The sequence below is a fragment of the Panulirus ornatus genome, chromosome 48 (assembly GCF_036320965.1).
Source record: "Panulirus ornatus isolate Po-2019 chromosome 48, ASM3632096v1, whole genome shotgun sequence".
Lineage (NCBI taxonomy): Eukaryota > Metazoa > Arthropoda > Malacostraca > Decapoda > Palinuridae > Panulirus > Panulirus ornatus.
Window position 1 is genome coordinate 27,923,066 of NC_092271.1, and position 19,997 is coordinate 27,943,062.

The 19,997-nt window shown below is 46.6% G+C and overlaps 2 protein-coding genes across 3 annotated transcripts; both read left to right on the forward strand.

Annotated features, from left to right (window-relative positions):
- Positions 1-103: 103 nt before the first annotated feature.
- Positions 104-9,193, forward strand: LOC139763911 (tyrosine-protein kinase-like). 2 transcript variants are annotated; one of them, XM_071690346.1, is made up of 11 exons: positions 104-524; positions 2,169-2,340; positions 2,493-2,509; positions 3,449-3,680; positions 4,489-4,607; positions 4,849-5,012; positions 5,231-5,414; positions 5,615-5,782; positions 6,153-6,331; positions 6,458-6,614; positions 7,413-9,193. In XM_071690346.1, exons 1-11 carry the CDS (start codon positions 488-490, stop codon positions 7,589-7,591), a joined length of 1,608 nt encoding a protein of 535 aa, XP_071546447.1. In that variant the 5' UTR covers positions 104-487; the 3' UTR covers positions 7,592-9,193. The 2 variants fall into 2 exon arrangements, with proteins under 2 accessions (XP_071546447.1, XP_071546448.1); XM_071690347.1 differs by having other exon boundaries at positions 7,316-7,436.
- Positions 9,194-13,084: 3,891 nt separating this feature from the next.
- Positions 13,085-17,191, forward strand: LOC139763912 (uncharacterized). Its single transcript, XM_071690348.1, has 6 exons — positions 13,085-13,427; positions 13,636-13,836; positions 14,254-14,395; positions 15,121-15,292; positions 16,205-16,296; positions 16,921-17,191. Exons 2-6 carry the CDS (start codon positions 13,653-13,655, stop codon positions 17,036-17,038), a joined length of 708 nt encoding a protein of 235 aa, XP_071546449.1. The 5' UTR covers positions 13,085-13,427; positions 13,636-13,652; the 3' UTR covers positions 17,039-17,191.
- Positions 17,192-19,997: the final 2,806 nt, after the last annotated feature.

A 19,997-nucleotide genomic window follows, 5' to 3' on the forward strand; every position in this document is an offset into this window, starting at 1 on the left:
CGGTCAACACTGCACAACATGTTAGGTCTGAAATGCAATGCTTTTGACCAACATGATCTTATCTCTGGAGATAAGAAGATAAGGCCGCTATCACAGAGCCTTCACGTAATGCTCCCTCAAGCTCCAACCACGGTGCGCGGGCCTCACCAGCACGACTGACATCTCATCATGTACCGGTCCTGGCTCCATCATCAAGTATATCTGTGTTGTGACCTAAGAGCGTGAGTTCCCTTGACACAAGTGCGAGATCCTCGTCCAGTGTGGCGTACATTTCAATTGCCAGTGAAGTGTTTGTGTGTGGTGAGCACACAGCACATGCTGTACCACTGTGGTACCGGCAGTGAGCGACCAGGGAGAGCACATCCACTGCCATCTTGCCTAGTAATCTATGTCGAAGGGGAAGACCTACGGTGAGGGTTGTGCAGGGGGAGTGTGTTGAGGTGTGGGCACGCCGCAGGGGACGGGTGGCACGGCCTCCACCGCTAACATGATGCTCTTCAAGAAACTCCACAAGAACACCTCAGGTAAGCCTCTGTCCTTCCTTACTAGTCTGACTGCAGTCATGGTAGAGAGAGATAGAGAGAGAGAGAGAGAGAGAGAGAGAGAGAGAGAGAGAGAGAGAGAGAGAGAGAGAGAGAGAGAGAGAGAGAGAGAGAGAGAGAGAGAGAGAGAGAGAGAGAGAGAGAGAGAGAGAGAGAGAGAGAGCGAGAGAAGGGGGGGGGGCGCATTTTGTCCCTTCTAGTTGGATGGAGTTTGTTGCTGGTGTACGCATGCGTGAGAAGATAAACACACACACACACATACACACACACACACACACACACACACACACACACACACACGGGCCTCCGTGTTAGCGTTGCTGACTATGAGTCAGCACAGGCTCTCTTGGGGTCAAATCCTGGACAAGACAGTAGGCCCACACCTCACCAGGGTGGCTGTGCTCCTCCCTGGGCTGGTCGATAAATGGCTACCTGGCTGAGGCTGAGATGTGTGTGTGTGTGTGTGTGTGTGTGTGTGTGTGTGTACACGGAGGAGTAAGACACGGTACATATATACAAGGTTAAGAGACGTGGTTTTATATATCACTCATGCTCAAGGACGATTCATGGTCAAGACTTCTGTTTGCCACTAGTGTGGGTTGCCAGTAGTGTGGGTTGCCAGTAGTGTGGGTTGGAAGCGTTTTAAACTATGCTAAGCAACGTCCCTGAAGGTTGTTCATGTTGGCTGGAGTGGCAGTGGATCAATGAATTTCAATAAGTGGATAATTAACATCATCAACACTGCTGAAACTCCGATAAAGAATTCAAGTTTCTAAGACTGTCACTACTTAGAGAACTGGTAAATACTCCTCCCCACCTCGTATTTTCCAGTCGGCAGTCAAAGCTGTACTTCCTGTTCATGTTAGTGACACTCCCAAGCACCGCCATGTATCTCTTGTTATCCTGGCGACGTTATCTGCTTCTGCTGTGGTTATCTATATGTGCTTATGAACGTCACGCGAGGCCATCTGCAACCGCCATGCACCACAGGGCTCGGACTCGCCTGTCATAGGTGTTAACACTACATTTACCACCACTCCTCTCGGGTCATCAGGATTAGATCGCCTCTCCCCAGGAATGGAGTTTCTAGCCCTCTATGTATGAGGGTACGATCCTTGAGCAAGATGGTGCGATCCTCGGGTACGACGGCCTGGCCCGGCGATGGTACGTGGCCAAGGATCGCACTGGTGGGGGTAAACACCTGCAGGAGATGCGCTGAAACCATCGTAACTAGTGATAAGCTCCTCCCATGTTGGTGCACGTACACTGATTCCTGGCTCTTGAGTTTTAACACATTCGTTGTGTGACGATCCCGCTTTTACTCAGCCATTTCTTGGTGGAATTTCTCTTGTCTCTGTCCATAAACACCAACGTCATACGCGTCCTGCATGAGAAGAGTCCATGGAAACTCAGCTGTCAGCGATACGTCAGCTCCGGGAGGCGCGATGTGTGTAGTAGTAGTAGCGTGATGGCTGGTGTATTGTGAGTGACCTTGACGTCTGCTGGATGTGTTTATCTTCTTCCATCAGTCACTATGAGGGACGTATTTCCTCTTCTAATATACTGAGTGCCTTCATCGCCCCTTCCTGATCACAATGACTGACCCCTCACCTGTGACCTCCCCAGATCCCGTGGTGTACATAGCGCTACACAGCTATGAAGCTATGGAGGCGGGTGACCTGACCTTCGCTGAGGGTGACCTACTCGACGTTGTGAAGATGAAGGGTCAGTGGTGGACAGCCGTGCACAGGAGCACGGGCCAGCGCGGCAAAGTACCCTCAAATTTCATCAAAACATAGTATGTGGAAGGCGGGGAAACGTATGACGTCATAGGGAAATCACATGTTACACACGCACACTGATTACCATTTGTCTTGATAATCTGCGAATGTTGACCAATATCAGTAATCAAGTCATTACTGTTCTAATGATGGGTTTTCTTTGTTTCAGCCTTCCTGTGATTGGAGGTAAGAATGAATTTGTTGAATTATGTAATCAAAATACTATTGTGTGTGTGTGTGTGTGTGTGTGTGTGTGTGTGTGTGTGTGTGTGCTGGGAGTCAAACTCTCCATATGTAACGAATTTTTACATAAAGCATGACAAACACTGATGTATCTTTAGTGTGTTTACTCTGAATATATGAATTATCATGAAAACCATTGAATACACGTAATCATATTTATACTAGCTAACGAGAGCCTGATAACAGGTGTTGTTTAGTGCTATGCTTAAACATGCATAAGCACCACGGTCCACCAGCGTCTCTGGTGCCTGGCTGACCTCCAAACAGGTGTTTCCCCGTCCTACCAGCTGTGGGTCGTCGTGTTAATTCATGTTGTCTTCTCATGACAGAACCCGGGTTTATCTTAACCTTAATATCATAAGAAAATGCGTCTTTCTATCATCATGTTCAACTTATCGGGTGCAAGTGAATGTTTATACAGTAGTGAAGTTGTTGTTATGGATATCGTAATGTACGAAGCTGTCCTGACTACCTTTGTCACTTAAGACGTTCCTTGCATACTCTGCAAATCAGTACGTAGACCTAAGTGACTATCTTGTAACGACTTTCGCCTCAAATTTTTCGGAAAAAAAAACTCCAATCTAGTGTATACTTTGTGAGGCTTTTCACTTGCGTCATAAATGGCAACCGAAAAAAGCACCATTTACCTCTTACACAAATGTCTCTCACAAATTTAAATCCATAACTTCCTCCTTAGCTGCTTCAGGAACAAAAGCCTTCCCTACTTTCCTCCTACCATTCATATACAGCCACAAGTGTGTGTGTGTGTGTGTGTGTGTGTGGACTACTTAACTCACTCGGAGCCATAACAGCCCTCCTACGTCGACACAGCCAGCCACACTCACCCCACCTGGAGGTATCCCGCCCTCTTCATCTCCCCAGAACCAAGCCTAGGACCCTCCTTCACCTCGACGCCCACAAAGTTCATAGCTCTGTATGACTACGACGCCGCGAAACTGGACGACCTGAGCTTCAGTAAGGGGGAGACGATGGAGGTGCTGGACCATCGCACGGACGGCTGGCACTGGGCCAGGATAGAGAGGAACGGGGTCGCCTCTCAGGGCTTCGTCCCCAGCAATTTCATAGAGGAACTGGTGGACATCACCTCCCAGCCGTGAGTACTGACTGTATGCTACTAGTCGAACCCGGTTGTATGTCCCTTATCTTTAGATTTCTCCTCCTAACCAAAGATAACCAACAATAACAGGAAGTATTCCCCGTGCACCTTGACACCTACCAACATGTACGTATACACGGTAAAGGAAAAAAAAACAAAACAAGATCTTCATGGATGGGTTGGATGAATTTCGAAATGATCATTACGACTCGTGTTGTCTCGGTATAACAGGTAAACATGAAATGTGAGACAAATTTCCTAATAGTTATAGTATCTCCACTTGATTGATTTGTCTTCGAAATATGAAATAAGTATGACATTGGTCATGGCATATGACGGGATATGTCACTAGCAACCGATATGAGACAATGTTATGAAATCTAGTCTACTAATGTAAGGCCAAATCGATGGTCATTTCTCGGTGTAGCGTCAACACTGACTCACTCAAAAAGTGGTTTTAAAATAATCTCTTTTTCTGTGTGTACTTGCTGCCATGCCTCCGATCACGCGTTTGTGTTTATCATCTTTTTTCTTGATCTTTTTGTTGATAAATTTATCTGGTTTCGTGCGCGCGGTGCGTTCTACGATGCATTTAGTTTTCATTTTGCAATATCAAGGAAGACACACAACACACGCACGAACCAGCTCGGGGTTCGGACCTGCATGGGTTCGAATCCTCGGTGTGGCTGTCGGCACACACCCAACAAACGTGTTCATCCTCTTCCCGGGGCTGGTCCATGAATGGGTACCTGGTTATGAGACGGGCAACACGAGGGTTAACATTCTTTTTCCCCTTCGTCGGCAGATGGTACTTTGAATCGTTGTCTAGGTTGGAGGCAGAGAAGCTCCTGGCCAACCCAGTAAACACGGCCGGCAGCTTCCTCGTCCGTAACTCCCAGGCAGCCACAGGATACTCCCTCTCAGGTGAGTGGGTGAGTAACGAGCTCTCCCTTAGGTGAGTGGGAAGAACTGATATCCCTCTCATGTCGGTGTGAGCCGAGTGAGTGGCACGTGCCATACATTAGAATTTCCTCATTGTTTTCTTAATATGGAGAAATCATAAGTTCTTATCTTCGTTAATTCTTTAGAGATACCAGTTTCCTCCCTTGTGACCTATGGCACCTTGTACACCGCTCTTTCTAACACTGTATGACGTCACTTCCAGTGTGCCACAAGGGCGTCAAGCACTACAAGGTCTTCGTGGACAGGTCAAACGGCAGAGAGAAGTACTTCGTCAACTCGGCCCACCGCTTCAACACCGTCAGGGAGCTGGTCGAATATTACCGTCATAACGACGGTCTCAGTACACGCCTGAAGAACCACTGCAAGGTGGGTCATTCTCAGAGACGTGCAGGTTTGCCAGGAACACAACACTTTCATCTTTCATGAAGAAAAAATCGATGTATTTGAGGATATCACCTCAAACAAGCCATGAATTACCATAGAAATATTTTCAAATTATTTAAAACGCATTTGGAAAATGCTTGTGCGTTAATACGAATTCTCAGTTCTTCAAGAATCAAGTTGAACATTAGCTTGATCTACAGTGTGTTGAGGGAGGCGCGCAGGTAGCACGGAAGACGGAGGCGGTGGTGTCCAAGTGGCCAGAGTGGGAGATAGACCGCAGCACCATCGTCCTGAGCAAGAGGCTGGGCGCCGGCCAGTTCGGCGATGTGTGGCAAGGCCGTTGGAACAACCGCATAGACGTGGCTATCAAGTCCCTGAAGCCAGGTAGACGAGAGAGAGAGAGAGAGAGAGAGAGAGAGAGAGAGAGAGAGAGAGAGAGGATTGTCACAAAAGTTGCCATTCATTTCATAACTGCTACACACAACAGATATTCTCCCCTTCCTCCCTACCCACAATGTTACCTGCACCCTCCCTACCCCTCTGAGCCAGGCCCTCACCCAGCTACATGTCCATCTCTGCCGTAGATTCCATGGAGGTGTGCCTACGCGAGGCCGATATCATGATGGAGCTGTGTCACCCGCGGCTGGTGGAGCTGTACGGCGTGTGCCGCGAGCCCACGGACCAGCCCATCTGGCTCGTGATGGAGCTAGTCAAGAAGGGCGCCTTGCTCCACTACCTCAGACGCAAGAAGAGTAATTAATATTCCTGACATTTTCATAGTTTTTTTGTTTGCTTCAGATTTTTCCACACATATGCTCTGGTTCCGTCCATTTGACAGTAGGTCGCCGCCTGTACACCACACTGCTCCAATTCATTCTATCCTGTGCACGCCTCGCACCCACTTGCATGCTCAGGCCCCGACCATTCAATATCTTTTCCACTCCAGTTTGGTTTCCCTCTTCTCCTTGTCCCCTCCACTTCTATCACATATATCCTCTTTATCAACCTCTCCTTACTCATCCCCTCCATATGTCCCAACCACAACAACACACCCTCTTCATCTGCCTCAGCCTCACTCTTCCCATCACCTCACTTCTACGCTCTTAACTTTACCACCGTCAGGCTTGGGCCACTTGCACCCTCCCCATGACCTCATCTCGATGGCAGCCCAGGTGGCCTCGGCCATGTCCTACCTGGAGAGGGAGAAGTTCGTCCACAGGGACCTGGCCGCCCGAAACGTGCTCATCGGCGGGGGCTTGAATGTCAAGATCGGTGACTTCGGCCTGGCCAGGGTCACCAAGGTGAGGAGAGAGAGAGAGAGAGAGAGAGAGAGAGAGAGAGAGAGAGGATTTATCATAAATTGTTCTTTATCAAGGGACAAGCGAGGCGTCTGTGCACCATGGCTTCACCATTTCTCTCGCCGTCAGGAGGATGTGTACCAGACCTCGAGGAACGCGAAAGTACCCATCAAGTGGACGGCCCCAGAGGCCATCGAAAACGGCCTCTACACCTCCAAGTCTGACGTGTGGTCCTATGGCGTCTTCTTGTACGAGATCATCACTCACGGCGATACACCCTACCCAGGTGAATACCACCTCACTCCCCTACCCAGGTGCTCCCCTACCTAGGTGACGATCAATGCCTCCAATTGCAAAGAGTGAGTCAAAGGCCGTAAAGCTCATCCTGAAGTCTGTGTGTGTGGTGTGTGTGTGTGTGTGTGTGTGTGTGTGTGTGTGTGGAGAACCTGAGTCTTGGTGTGTCAGACGTGGTCTCAGACGGTGTGGTTGGCAGGGATATTGAGATGGGCATCATTAGACCCCCTGACACCATCTCTTCCCACACTACCCGTCAAGTTCTTCTTCCAGCAGAACTGTCAGTCACCACATCTTCCATCTATCTGATACCCACGCCTGGCGTCACGTCTTCCAACTAAACACTTCACAGAGTAAGAGTCTTCTTCAACCAAAATATTCCCTCTGGTGACACTGCCATTCCAACTTTGCACACCTGCTGTTCCACCAGATGTGTTCAGCAGCTGACGCACTTTCATTATTTTCATCATTTCCCGGTGGTGCCGCTTTTTACCAGTGGTGCTTTTCTTCTTTTTTTATCAGTGATGCCACATCGTCTCTCATGACAAATACTTCGCTTCAAGTACACGTCTGACATTAGTGCGCCTCCCTCGTTACATGTAATATGTACAGGTATCTTTCCTTAAGTCAACCTTTATGTTTTCTGCCGTTACCACAAAGATGTCTTAACTTTCTGAACTTTTCCACTGTCAGAACAACCTCGAAAGGATGCAACGGGTCTGCTGCTGTTGGTACTCCTCTGTATTTCTCGCATGATGTACGTGTGACACACCGTCTCTCGTGTCGGCAGGTAAAGAGAACCGGGAGGTGAGGGAGCTGGTGCGACAGGGTTACCGGATGCCCCGGCCAGCCCAGTGCCCCCAGAGACTGTACACCGTCATGTTCAGGTGCTGGATGGAGAACTACGAAGCCCGACCCAGGTTCTGTGACTTGGAGGAGGAGATGAAAAAGATGCTGGACGACGCTTGACAACGTTGTAGCACTTTAATGAGAAATTTTCCTTCTCGCAATATAAGGATGTGGAATACTGTCATGGTGTTCTTGGCTGTGACGTTTTGCAGGCTTTATAGAGTAGCTGTTTACTGAGGATGTACCTATATAAATTCGTGAACGACTGAATGGATACAAAAAGGCAACACCACGAGGGAAAATCGAAGCAGACTTTGCTTAAGCGCTTTCGTATATTTCAACACATCTTCCTATACTCACATCATGACCTGAGGCAATATATACCATCATACGCTCTGAAAAGTGTCAGTGTGGGTTTCATTTTTTTTTTTTTTTGAATTAACGAAAGTTTCTATACTACATATCATAACTCTGTAGTAGGAATGTATAATGTATATCGAGTACATCCCACGCTACTTTTGTTCGTGTTTGTAGTTCAACAGTCAGTTTACACATTTCGGACTGTTCAAGATCCACCCCTTCTGGCCGTACCCAGATTCTGTGATGGACACACTATCACTGTGTGGCATTCACTGTGGGATTCACTGTATTCGGTTTGAATTGCACACGTCAACGGAGGTCCAAAATGAGATCCTTTTTCCCTGATGGGTCAGTGACGGCCGGTGCACCTCCCCAACGAGACAATATACAAATCCTGTCAATACGTTTATAATTCTTTTACATAAACTGACAAATACGTTTCATATACCTTTCACAGCATCAGCCATTATTGTAAGTCCAGAAATAAAATGGATGATTTCTCTGTTATGGTTTAAAGTGCTCTATATGAATAAGGTGTGTGTGTGTGTGTGTGTGTGTGTGTGTAGGTCAGCCTACAACATTCTGGTCCACTATAACCACATCTCCAACCCGGCAACATTGTCCAGTGATCTTAGTTAATAACTGAGGCAAGGAATTTGAAACTCTGTACCGCTAGACCAACGTAACCCAAAAAGGAACTTAATCATATTCACGTCTATATAAATAAGCCAAAAACCACTTGAAGAAAATGGAATTCTATGACTAATCCCCCTACTAATATTCCTGCCACTATACGTTTAAAGGTGCGAACATTCGAGAAAAATATATATATATACATATATTATGAGCATGATCTGCCTTCATCAACATGAAGCTACAGGAAAATGTGAATTTGCTACTATGTTAGTACGTGGAACAGATGCATCTCAAATTGGAGAGGTAATACGTGAGAAGGGCCAGAGGAAAGTAGTTTCTAGTGTATGGCAGACTTTTCCCTCGTTTACCTGACGCAAGTGAGTGTCACCCGCTTATTTCTGGTGGAGTTTACGACGCTTGGATGAGGGAGGAAGACGACTGGCTGCTTTGAGTGTTTTCGTGACTGTGTGTGTGTGTGTGTGTGTGTGTGTGTGTGTCTGTGATATTGGCAGAAGCCGCTTATTAGATGTTACAGTTAACTTCCCTATTTACCAATAATTTTTTCAGACATCCATTATATTTTGTTCAGTTTTCTTTAGGAATATTATGTTCAGCTTTCAAAGTTACATTATCTAGGCTACATTATATTGTTTTGAAGAATCTTATTATTGTATGCTACAATATGAAATTTTGTATAATAGATTGTAAATAAACTAATAGTAAATACTCTTACTATTATTACAAAATATGGAAGAAAAAAATAGGTGAGACAAAATAAAATCAAGAACAGAAAAAGTGTTGACACGTTTACAAGCTGTTCGCCCTCTCTCTCTCTCTCTCTCTCTCTCTCTCTCTCTCTCTCTCTCTCTCTCTCTCTCTCTCTGTAGAAATGGCCTCAGGAGTTCTGTTTTAATGGGTCTATGGGCTGATTATACACCCTCACTTGGCGTGAGAGGTACGTAACAATGCGTGGCCGGGTCGTGAACGTAACAATGCGTGGCCGGGTCGTGAACGTAACAATGCGTGGCCGGGTCGTGAACGTAATAATGCGTGGCTGGGTCGTGAACGTAACAATGCGTGTCCGGGTCGTGAACGTAACAATGCGTGGCCGGGTCGTGAACGTAACAATGCGTGGCCGGGTCGTGAACGTAACAATGCGTGGCTGGGTCGTGAACGTAATAATGCGTGGCTGGGTCGTGAACGTAACAATGCGTGTCCGGGTCGTGAACGTAACAATGCGTGGCTGGGTCGTGAACGTAACAATGCGTGGCTGGGTCGTGAACGTAACAATGCGTGGCTGGGTCGTGAACGTAACAATGCGTGGCTGGGTCGTGAACGTAACAATGCGTGGCTGGGTCGTGAACGTAACAAAGTGTGGCCGGGTCGTGAACGTAACAATGCGTGGCTGGGTCGTGAACGTAACAATGCGTGGCTGGGTCGTGAACGTAACAATGCGTGGCTGGGTCGTGAACGTAACAATGCGTGGCTGGGTCGTGAACGTAACAAAGTGTGGCCGGGTCGTGAACGTAACAATGCGTGGCTGGGTCGTGAACGTAACAATGCGTGGCTGGGTCGTGAACGTAACAATGCGTGGCTGGGTCGTGAACGTAACAAAGTGTGGCCGGGTCGTGAACGTAACAATCGTAACAATGTGTGGCTGGGTCGTGAACGTAACAATGCGTGGCTGGGTCGTGAACGTAACAATGCGTGGCTGGGTCGTGAACGTAACAAAGTGTGGCCGGGTCGTGAACGTAACAATGCGTGGCTGGGTCGTGAACGTAACAAAGTGTGGCTGGGTCGTGAACGTAACAATGCGTGGCTGGGTCGTGAACGTAACAAAGTGTGGCCGGGTCGTGAACGTAACAATGCGTGGCCGGGTCGTGAACGTAACAATGCGTGGCTGGGTCGTGAACGTAAGAAAGTGTGGCCGGGTCGTGAACGTAACAATGCGTGGCTGGGTCGTGAACGTAACAAAGTGTGGCCGGGTCGTGAACGTAACAATGCGTGGCTGGGTCGTGAACGTAACAATGCGTGGCTGGGTCGTGAAGACGAGGGTGTTGGATAGATTCCTCTGACGAATTAGGTGAATCAGCACCTCACAACGGCCATCATCAGTCGGGTCAAGGCTTGCATCATGGGGAACTGCTTTGAAACATTTCTACAACAGAGAGGTTCACCAGTGTGTGTTTGGTAAACACAAGTGGTTTTATGCAGGGACAAGATAATACTTTATTGCCATCATCTAGTATAATATTGACGTCAGGTGTTGTGGTCCTAACTACCGTTCACTTCAGACATGATCGTTGCCAGGGGCACAGTGCACTCGACCGCTCGCTCTGGTGAAGTGCTTGGTTAGTATCAGAATGTTTTCCACACTGTTATTGTAAGTAAAGCGCCAGTGAAGTGTTCTGCAAGTTGGAATCACAAAGCTCTATGGAGGTAAGACACGTTCCTTCAGCCACACGCTTTACCTAGACACGTCATCTAATATATAATCATGTATTGCAAAGACTTGAAATTATCCTCCTTCTTTCGTCTAAAAGCTGTGTATTGTTCTCTAAAACCCTGATGATCAGGTACGCTTTGCATGAATGTGTGTTGTAGTCCCTCCATTCTTCGTCTGGAAGTACAATACACAAAAGATCTGAGCATATTTTCTTTCCCTGTTTAACTGAGGGTCCGTTGGTGATACACAAGAGCTGGTATCCTGGGCGTGGCAGTCGAACCACATTCAATCCAGCTGTTCATCCACCCCCTGGGGCTGGTTGATAAATGGGTACATTACTTATGAAGCGCTGAGGAAGCCAGCTACAGGGCAACTGGTTAAGAAGTGCGGTGATATTATGAACATGTGCGTGTAAGTCTAAGGAAACTGAAGAGTAAATATCTATCATCTTCGGTATGGAATTTACATCTTGGGTATGAAGGATCGGTGCACATCAGAGTAACGCAGGTAAACTCACTGTGATTTATATAGATACATAACGAAGTATAGGTATAGGAAATAGCCAGAATAACATAGAAGACTGTTGAATATATATATAGTGCTACTTTACAACAGAGTTACTGATCATATCTACTACTACTACTGCACTACTACTGTCATTAATGTTACTAATACTAATGATGATAATGACAGTAACAGCATATTCCTTTTCATATGTAAATGCCTTTTTCTCCTCCAAGACGTAGCGTCAGAAAAAAAGAATAGATAAGCCCAAATAGAATATTCATGGTCCAGGATTAAGTAAAAAAATAGTATCTCGTACATGCCTGAGGAGTGTAGTTTCCAGCGGGTGTATGTCTGATGGAGCGAAGTTTAAGACTGGGTTGGGAGGGTGCTTGTTAAGTGCTTGTTGAACCATTACTGTGTATACCTATATATGATTTGTCAGTATCGTGTGTTTGGGGATGTGTGAAGTAGTGGTGAGTGTTTCTATTTCTGCTTAGGTGTTGGTGGTTGGTTGGGTGGGGTCAGCGGAATTACTTTTGTTTCGTTGTGCAGCGGGGAAATTGGTCCGGATGCCTTATTTCACGTAAATTACAGTTCTTTATCTTTGCTTTTGGCATAATGGATAAGAAAACATCAGGAACATACAAGCATTAACCTGAATTTCACACCTTCATTCGCAAGTTATCATGACTAATGCACCGAAGCCAAAGCCTGCCATCAAGGCCCATGGCACTCATAATCATGATCATGATAATATTAATATTACTGACACTGTTAATGTTAATAATGTCTCACTGTGAAAATCAGCTGCTCTTTATATGAGAAAGGAGAAAAGTGCTTGCAATATCTACTTGTCCACACCACACTTGTGGACGTCTAAATCACCTGTTTACCTGAGTGTATGAACGTGCATAGCGTGATCCACCTCACATTACTTATGGAGGAGTTCATGATGGGAGACAGAAACACACAGACTGTAAAGGATCGTGTTTCATACAAACTAATTTTTTTTTCTCGTCACCCTTCGTCCCGGTGATTGGCCCGTTGCTCTTAACGACTCTCACGTTTATATGCTGGCCAGTCAAGCGTACAGGATGGTCCAGTTAGTCAGTGTCGGCCGCCAGGAGCACCACGGTGGACGCGTGTCGCACCAAGGGCGCCTCCTACACTCTTCACGCAGGCGGTGTACCGCGACACACAAGGGTACCATCTGCATCCTTTACTCAGCCAGTGTACCGTGCCGCACCATCTGTACCCTACTCTCACACCATCTGTACCCTACTCACACCATCTGTACCCTACTCTCACACGTGTGTGGTAAGTTCTCAGACCTGCCTAGATGCTTATGACACAGGAAACGGGATTTTAGGTTTCTGATTTAGAAATATAAACTTCAAACCGAAAGACACAATACTTAATGCGTTTCTTTATGACTAGTCAGACTACATTTAGAACACGCCGTTCAACTCCGCTCGCCAAACTTCTTCAAACGGTAAGAAAATCTAAAACGAGTACAATAGCCATTCGCTACGCCCCCGTCAAGTCTGCCCTGACTAGTGGGTTACAGAGGGTCAGTATGGTGTCTGATGCGGGTATGGTGTATCTGGGTCGTCTTGGATACTTGTAGAATCATTTGAGAGAGAGAGAGAGAGAGAGAGAGAGAGAGAGAGAGAGAGAGAGAGAGAGAGAGAGAGAGAGAGAGAGAGAGAGAGAGATCCTACCTAAAAGTACTTCAGGATATTACCAGATAACGTCTATCCTGACGACAATATGTGGTCAAATACAACCCGCGTGCATTATGGTAGTCACATTATCTATTCCTCTTACCAGCTACGTGTTACAGAACGCCACACCAGACATAAGAAGCTTCATATGGCGCGGGAGGCGGCTGTATACTGGTGTGTGGGGAAGGGAAGGGATGACAGGATGTTCCTCAACTGTGTAAAGCCACAATCAGTACTGGTCAACCACACCAGCCTCTGCTCTGCCAACTTGTACCTGTCCAGGGTAATGTGTGTGTGTGTGTGTGTGTGTGTGTGTGTGTGTGTGTGTGTGTGTGTGTGTGTGTGTGTGTGTGTGTGTGTATGTGTGTGTTTCTCAAACATGTTCTGTAATCATATATGAAACATGAAATAATCAGTATAATTCCTTCGGGTTGATAGTGAAGACATCTCAGGCACCCAGTGTTAGGACGTGGGCCCTGTTCCTCCTCCAGGCTGCTCGTGGACCAGGATGACTTCACTACTGCCGTGGATATGTTTTATAGCGTGGGCGTGGGCGGCCTCAGAGACCATCTACAGGAAGGTAAACTACCCAGTCGCCTGCTTTGAAAGCACAGTGGAGTACCAGGTCTCCTCCAACATCATGTGCGCTATGCTCTGCAAGAACAAGGCCTGCGTCTACTTCACGTATTTGGGTTAGTGTGGAAATACCTATGTGTGATGCTCTAGGTGAACATTACAGTGAGTTCTGCTCTCGTGGGTCCCCGTCTCTCTTGAACTTTATCAAGCAAAAACTTTTTAAACTTTGGACGGCATTCACAGTTCATCACTCAATTTATTGCACTAAATTTCATTCACTTCTCTTATGCTACAACTCTCTTATGGACTCCTGTGCTGTAGCGGTTACCGTTCCTGACCGCGACACATTTACGGGCCGCCCAGGGTCGAGCGCATGGTTAGAATCCTGGCTGCGGCAGTCGGTCCACAGTCGATCCAGCTGTTCGCAGCTGTTCATCCACATGTGAAGGGAACAAGTTTGTGTAGTTTTTTTTTTTAATCCTGCGTTCCCTGGACTTACAGTGATCACAAATATTTTCACCTCCTCACCTCAGATGGCGTGTGTAAGCTTCATGACGAAGGATATGACAAAGAGAACGATACCCGCGTTCGAATGTACAAGCACCACGTTCCGGTTGCCACACCCAGTGACGTCGCCTTCAACAAGCCAACACTACCGACGGAAACCTGGGCGCCGTGAGTGTTCTCCTCCGGCTCTCCTCACTCCCTGTGACCACGAGGGTCCATGCATGCTACACTACATACAACTATTTAACACGGGGGATTTTTTAACCGATTCCATGAACCCAGATGTTTATTTCTTACTTCCACTCGTCCACCAGGTAGACCTGTCAGGATGAACTGTTCTAACAGTCGAAAAGGCTTTTCTCTGACTCTCTACACAAAATAGGTACTTGAAGTATTTACTTGTAAGGCAGAATAAGAAAAGAGGTTGGTGGACTTTCCTTTGTTACTGTTGCAACTATGAATCATAAGGATTTGCAGTTCTCAGTAGAGTGTCTAACTTGCATCTTGCTGCGTCCCTTGGGTCGGCCTCCCTATATCATTTCAATGTAAAGACTTACACTAAGTGCAGCGGCTCACAGACAGGGACGGGGGAACGGGCGAGCGAGAATCATTGACCAAGACGAACGCCATGAACTTATTCTGCCAGAATCGTGACCTGAATTTTGAAGCGGCTCAGGCAGATCCCAAGTCGTTGGTCAGAAGCAAAAATGTTATTGCCTTGGATGTTGACTTCTCTCCTACGGTGTTTCAATCTATCCTTTATAATATATTCCTGTGGTCTGAACGTCTAGCTGCGAAGGTAGATTAACTATTGCTGAGGAAACTATGATCATCATCATCATCCATAGAGAATGTCTCCACCTTTCATGATGACTTGCACCCTCCACTTTCAGGGAACACCCCTCTTCTTCTGCCGTGGATGGCAATCTCACTACTCAGTTCCACTCGGCTGGTAGAACTCCTGAACTGTCATGGCTAAGGGTCGACTTAGAAAGATCCTTCTACATCCGGACCATCGACATCATGCCAGGTGCTGGACATCCTAATAGATTTAGGGAAGTTTGGGTGAGTGATTTTATGGCTACAAATGTTTACAAACATTGGCGTTTGAATTCATTAAGAATGATGTGTCGTGTGATATGGTTTGGGCGTAGCGCTCTCCCTCTCTCCCTCCCTCCCTCCTACTTGCTCTGCACCAATCACGCAGACTCTCACCTGTGGTGGGGCTTATGTGCAGCAATCACACCCACCTACGCCTCCCAACGCCCTCACTACCACCAGCTCACCACCACTGGTTGTCAAGGCAGTGGTCGAGCTACCAGCTCACCACCACTGGTTATCAAGGCAGTGGTCGAGCTACTAGCTCACCACCACTGGTTATCAAGGCAGTGGTCGAGCTACCAGCTCACCACCACTGGTTATCAAGGCAGTGGTCGAGCTACCAGCTCACCACCACTGGTTATCAAGGCAGTGGTCGAGCTACCAGCTCACCACCAGTAGTTACAATGCGGTAGTGCTGCCAGCGACAGGCAGTTCCCAGCACAATACCTGCCAAAAACTGTTTTCGATCGCGCAGACCTTGAGCTAGTAGCGGGATACAGCCATCCCATATTCGTAACCCACGTGGAATTCCCAATGGCTGACTGGACCAGTGGCGGCGTTGGGGTGACCTGGGACCACCAGCCTGGCCACACCGTGGCTGCGAGGACAAAGATCGATGACTCTAGGGTTTAACGAGACCACTCAAGGTGCAGGGCTAGTGCTCGGCCCTGAGGAAGGAGACCAGAACATTCACACTTGACTCGAGATGTTCAGGAGGAGCAGGTACAGTGTATGTGTGTGTGTGTGTGTGTGTGTGTGTGTGTGTGTGTGTGTGTGTGTGTGTCCAGCGAGACGGTGTGACTGGGTTCTGACTGAAGGTAAGCGTTGGAACTTGCTTGTGTCATGGTTGCTGACGTCTCGGTCTTCCTCGTACAGATCCAGGCCGGTGTGGAGGACCTGAACTTCGAGAACTTTTCAGGCTACACCCAAGTGGCATACTACCCTGGTCCTTATGACGGACACGGCAGGTGAGTCGGCCATGACCCAGCCTCATGATCCCCACACACAGGTAACCTACAGCGACCGTGGCTCCTGCTTATACTGGCGAATGTTTAATACTTGTCGAGAATATAACAAGCAATACACATGAATGAGGAGGTACACCACAACACATGAATGAGGAGGTACACCACAACACATGAATGAGGAGGTACACCACAACACATGAAGTAGCACTAATAGTGTGAAGGGTGAGTGGCGAGTGATCACATTTATTCGTGAATATGTCACAAACCCTATGTAACTTAAGCGTCTCTTTAGTGTTACAGGCTGGTGTTCACCATGATAAGCATTACCGTCATGTTACAGGCTGTTGTTCAATATACTAAGTGTTCAATGACGGTATACGATGTTTTCGACATACTGTACTGTTTTCATTATGTTACAGGATGGTGTTGAACATACTGTACCGTTTCCATGATGTTACAGGATGGTGTTGAACATACTGTACTGTTTCCATGATGTTACAGGATGGTGTTGAACATACTGTACCGTTTCCATGATGTTACAAGATGGTGTTGAACATACTGTACTGTTTCCATGATGTTACAGGATGGAATTGAACATACTGTACTGTTTCCATGATGTTACAGGCTGGTGTTCAACGTATCTATGCAAGTGTTGGCTCGTTACATTACGGTCGAAGGATCTGTGGACTTTTTGCACGTCCATGATTTGAAAGTTTTTGCTTGTGACGAAGTGAGCGACTAGAGACCTGGCCAGGTCATCAACACCTGGTTGAATCTAACAAGCAATTTTCCTAATCAAACATTACTAGAGATTATTCTAATCCTTCACAATGTAGTACAATGTCTGAACAAATATATAACACCAGTATATCATCCAGGGTTGCTTATTTCATTATCCTCATACTAACTACATCATAAACACATTTACAGGAACATCGGTACATAGAAAACATCTTTCTTACCCTAGAACGATATATTTTCAAGTGATCAAACGTAGGAGAGAAACAAGAAATCTAGCAAGTTGATCTTTTTTTTTAAAGAGTTGGCTTATGAGATTGTCAACACAAGAATTACACATCGAAGATGTCAGCATAAGGCTCCTACAATTGGTTCCTACTGGTGTGGAATTTGGCCATTTCCCACCAAGTGAGTGAGTGCTTTGGCGCGAAGGGGGCGACTGGCGAGGCGAACGAGGGGGAAGAACAGATAGGCACGCTGGAGGCCTGGATGATCTGCGTCAGAACGTTTGTGCAATGAGCACAGATAATGGAGGAGTGTATAACTACGAGGTGTAGAATATAGATATGAGGAAGGGAAAACACCACAGTTTACCCTAACGATGGCACTGTGCCATATATCATATAATAAAACTGAAAATGGCTGACAAGTACTCGGTTTGTTTTTTCGGTTTGTGTGTTAGAAGACATTATGCCTATTGTTTATCATCACAATTTAATCATTTGAGAGCAGTATAAGTGTGGTACTTAACTCACTGACCCGACGACCTCAATTTCAAGCTGCACCTTTCAGAGCACAACTGAAGGTCAGCCTACAACATTCTGGTCCACTATAACCACTTCTCCAACCCGGCAACATTGTCCAGTGATCTTAGTTAATAACTGAGGAAAGGAATTTGAAACTCTGTACCGCTAGACCAACGTAACCCAAAAAGGAACTTAATCATATTCACGTCTATGTAAATAAGCCAAAAACCACTTGAAGAAAATGGAATTCTATGACTAATCCCCCTACTAATATTCCTGCCACAATACGTTTAAAGGTGCGAACATTCGAAAAAAAAAAAATATATATATATATAGCATGATCTGCCTTCATCAACATGAAGCTACGGGAAAATGTGAATTTGCTATTATGTTAGTACGTGGAACAGATGCATCTCAAATTGGAGAGGTAATACGTGAGAAGGGCCAGAGGAAAGTAGTGTCTAGTGTATGGCAGACTTTTCCCTCGTTTACCTGACGCAAGTGAGTGTCACCCGCTTATTTCTGGTGGAGTTTACGACGCTTGGATGAGGGAGGAAGACGACTGGCTGCTTTGAGTGTTTTCGTGTGTGTGTGTGTGTGTGTGTGTGTGTGTGTGTGTGTGTGTGTGTGTGTGCGTGTAGGCTATTTGTATGTTACGGGAAGAGAGTATTATACTGATAATGACCCGTCTCTTAACCTTGTATCAGTGTACCATGTCTTTTTAAATCATATATATATAAACGCGGGAGACAGCGGAAAAAAAAAAAAAAAAATATATATATATATATATATATATATATATATATATATATATATATATATACTTAAGACTAAGTTAGGTATCGATTTACTGGCAGGCCCCAAGGGGAAGGTGAGCACCTGGGTTGGGTGAGGGCGAATGCTGTGCTCAGGATTCAAACCCATGCAGGTCCGACCCCGATGGGCCCGTGCTGACTAATGATCAGTAATACTACATCAGGGAGGGTCATGTCGTGTGAGAGTGCGCGGGACGCTGGGCATGTCTCTACCACAGTAATGCATGGGTATCGACGAAGGCGGCTGCTCCGGGAGTGGAACCTTCACTGAACGTCTTTCACAATGAAGTGATCCGACCCTCGCTTGGTGAGAGCTGCCGGTGCGGGTAGCAGGCAGGCTGGAGAGACTTCCTCACTCATACATATAATCATGGGATTTCAGAACGCTCCATAATGATCTATGCTCTTTAAATCCAGAAGCTTTCGACGAATTACTACATAAAAGAAATGTTCATTCAAATTCGTCCCCACGTCGATGGTGCTGGATGTGTGGCTGGGTAGCAGACTGGCTCGAGTGTTGTTCAACGGGGAAGAATGTGTGACAGAGTTAATGTAACCAGCGGGGTGTACAAGGCTCACTCCCGGGGCCTATACATCGCATTATCTAACTCTACCAATCTATTTACACACCTACCTCTATCTATCTATATATCAGTAGAATTTTCATAATCTGCTAATGACAAGAAATGATGAAATACAGCCCAGTCTGAGGAGGACTTCCTTAAGAATCAAAGTGATTTTTCGACAAATTGCAGATGTCGCTACAAGACACGGGCACTGGACCCCAACGCTGAGAAATGGTAAGAAACACATTTTAAGCAATACGAATATCAATCATGAACATGAAATCTCGTTATACCATTATGAGACAAAGGAGAAGACGTTGGAGTGACATGTCTTAATTGACCTAAGAAACGAAAAACAATGTTGACCTGTATGTGTTACAGCTGGAGACCCACTGCAGGTCACAGCAGGCAACTGTTCATGTTCAAATGTTTCTATAAAGTTTCCACGGCGGTACATCCTTCCTCCCTCTCCATGTTACACGGTGTTCATAAGCATTTTCCGTGCAGGCCGTAGTGCCGATGGCAGCGAATGGTGGGCGGGGATGGCGGGACCGGGTACTGAGCGAGGATAGAAGACTAGGACAAGGCAGGAGTGAAAGACGACACGAGTTTATCTGAGGTAGAGTGTGAGTGCTCGCCCCTCCAGCAGCTCTTTGATCCCGCCCTTTACCGAGTGATTGGGGTATGAAGAGCCTCCTCCAACTGCTCGGCCTCATCCTTCACCTGAGCTTCAGGTGTGGACTGCCTGCAGCGGCCTAGGGATCGTCTGGTGGTGACGACAGCGCTGGAGTCACCTCCCAGACAAGGAGGAGTAGGTTTGTGGTGTGGTAAATACG

Coding starts and splice junctions, on each gene's coding strand:
- LOC139763911 (XM_071690346.1), top strand. CDS start 488: ATGATGCTCTTCAAGAAACTCCACAAGAACACCTCAG. Junction 5,415..5,614: donor TATCAAGTCCCTGAAGCCAG/GTAGACGAGAGA, acceptor TCTCTGCCGTAG/ATTCCATGGAGGTGTGCCTA. Junction 6,332..6,457: donor GCCTGGCCAGGGTCACCAAG/GTGAGGAGAGAG, acceptor TCTCGCCGTCAG/GAGGATGTGTACCAGACCTC.
- LOC139763912 (XM_071690348.1), top strand. CDS start 13,653: ATGACTTCACTACTGCCGTGGATATGTTTTATAGCGTGGGCGTGGGCG. Junction 14,396..15,120: donor CCGACGGAAACCTGGGCGCC/GTGAGTGTTCTC, acceptor CTCCACTTTCAG/GGAACACCCCTCTTCTTCTG. Junction 16,297..16,920: donor CCTTATGACGGACACGGCAG/GTGAGTCGGCCA, acceptor ATGATGTTACAG/GCTGGTGTTCAACGTATCTA.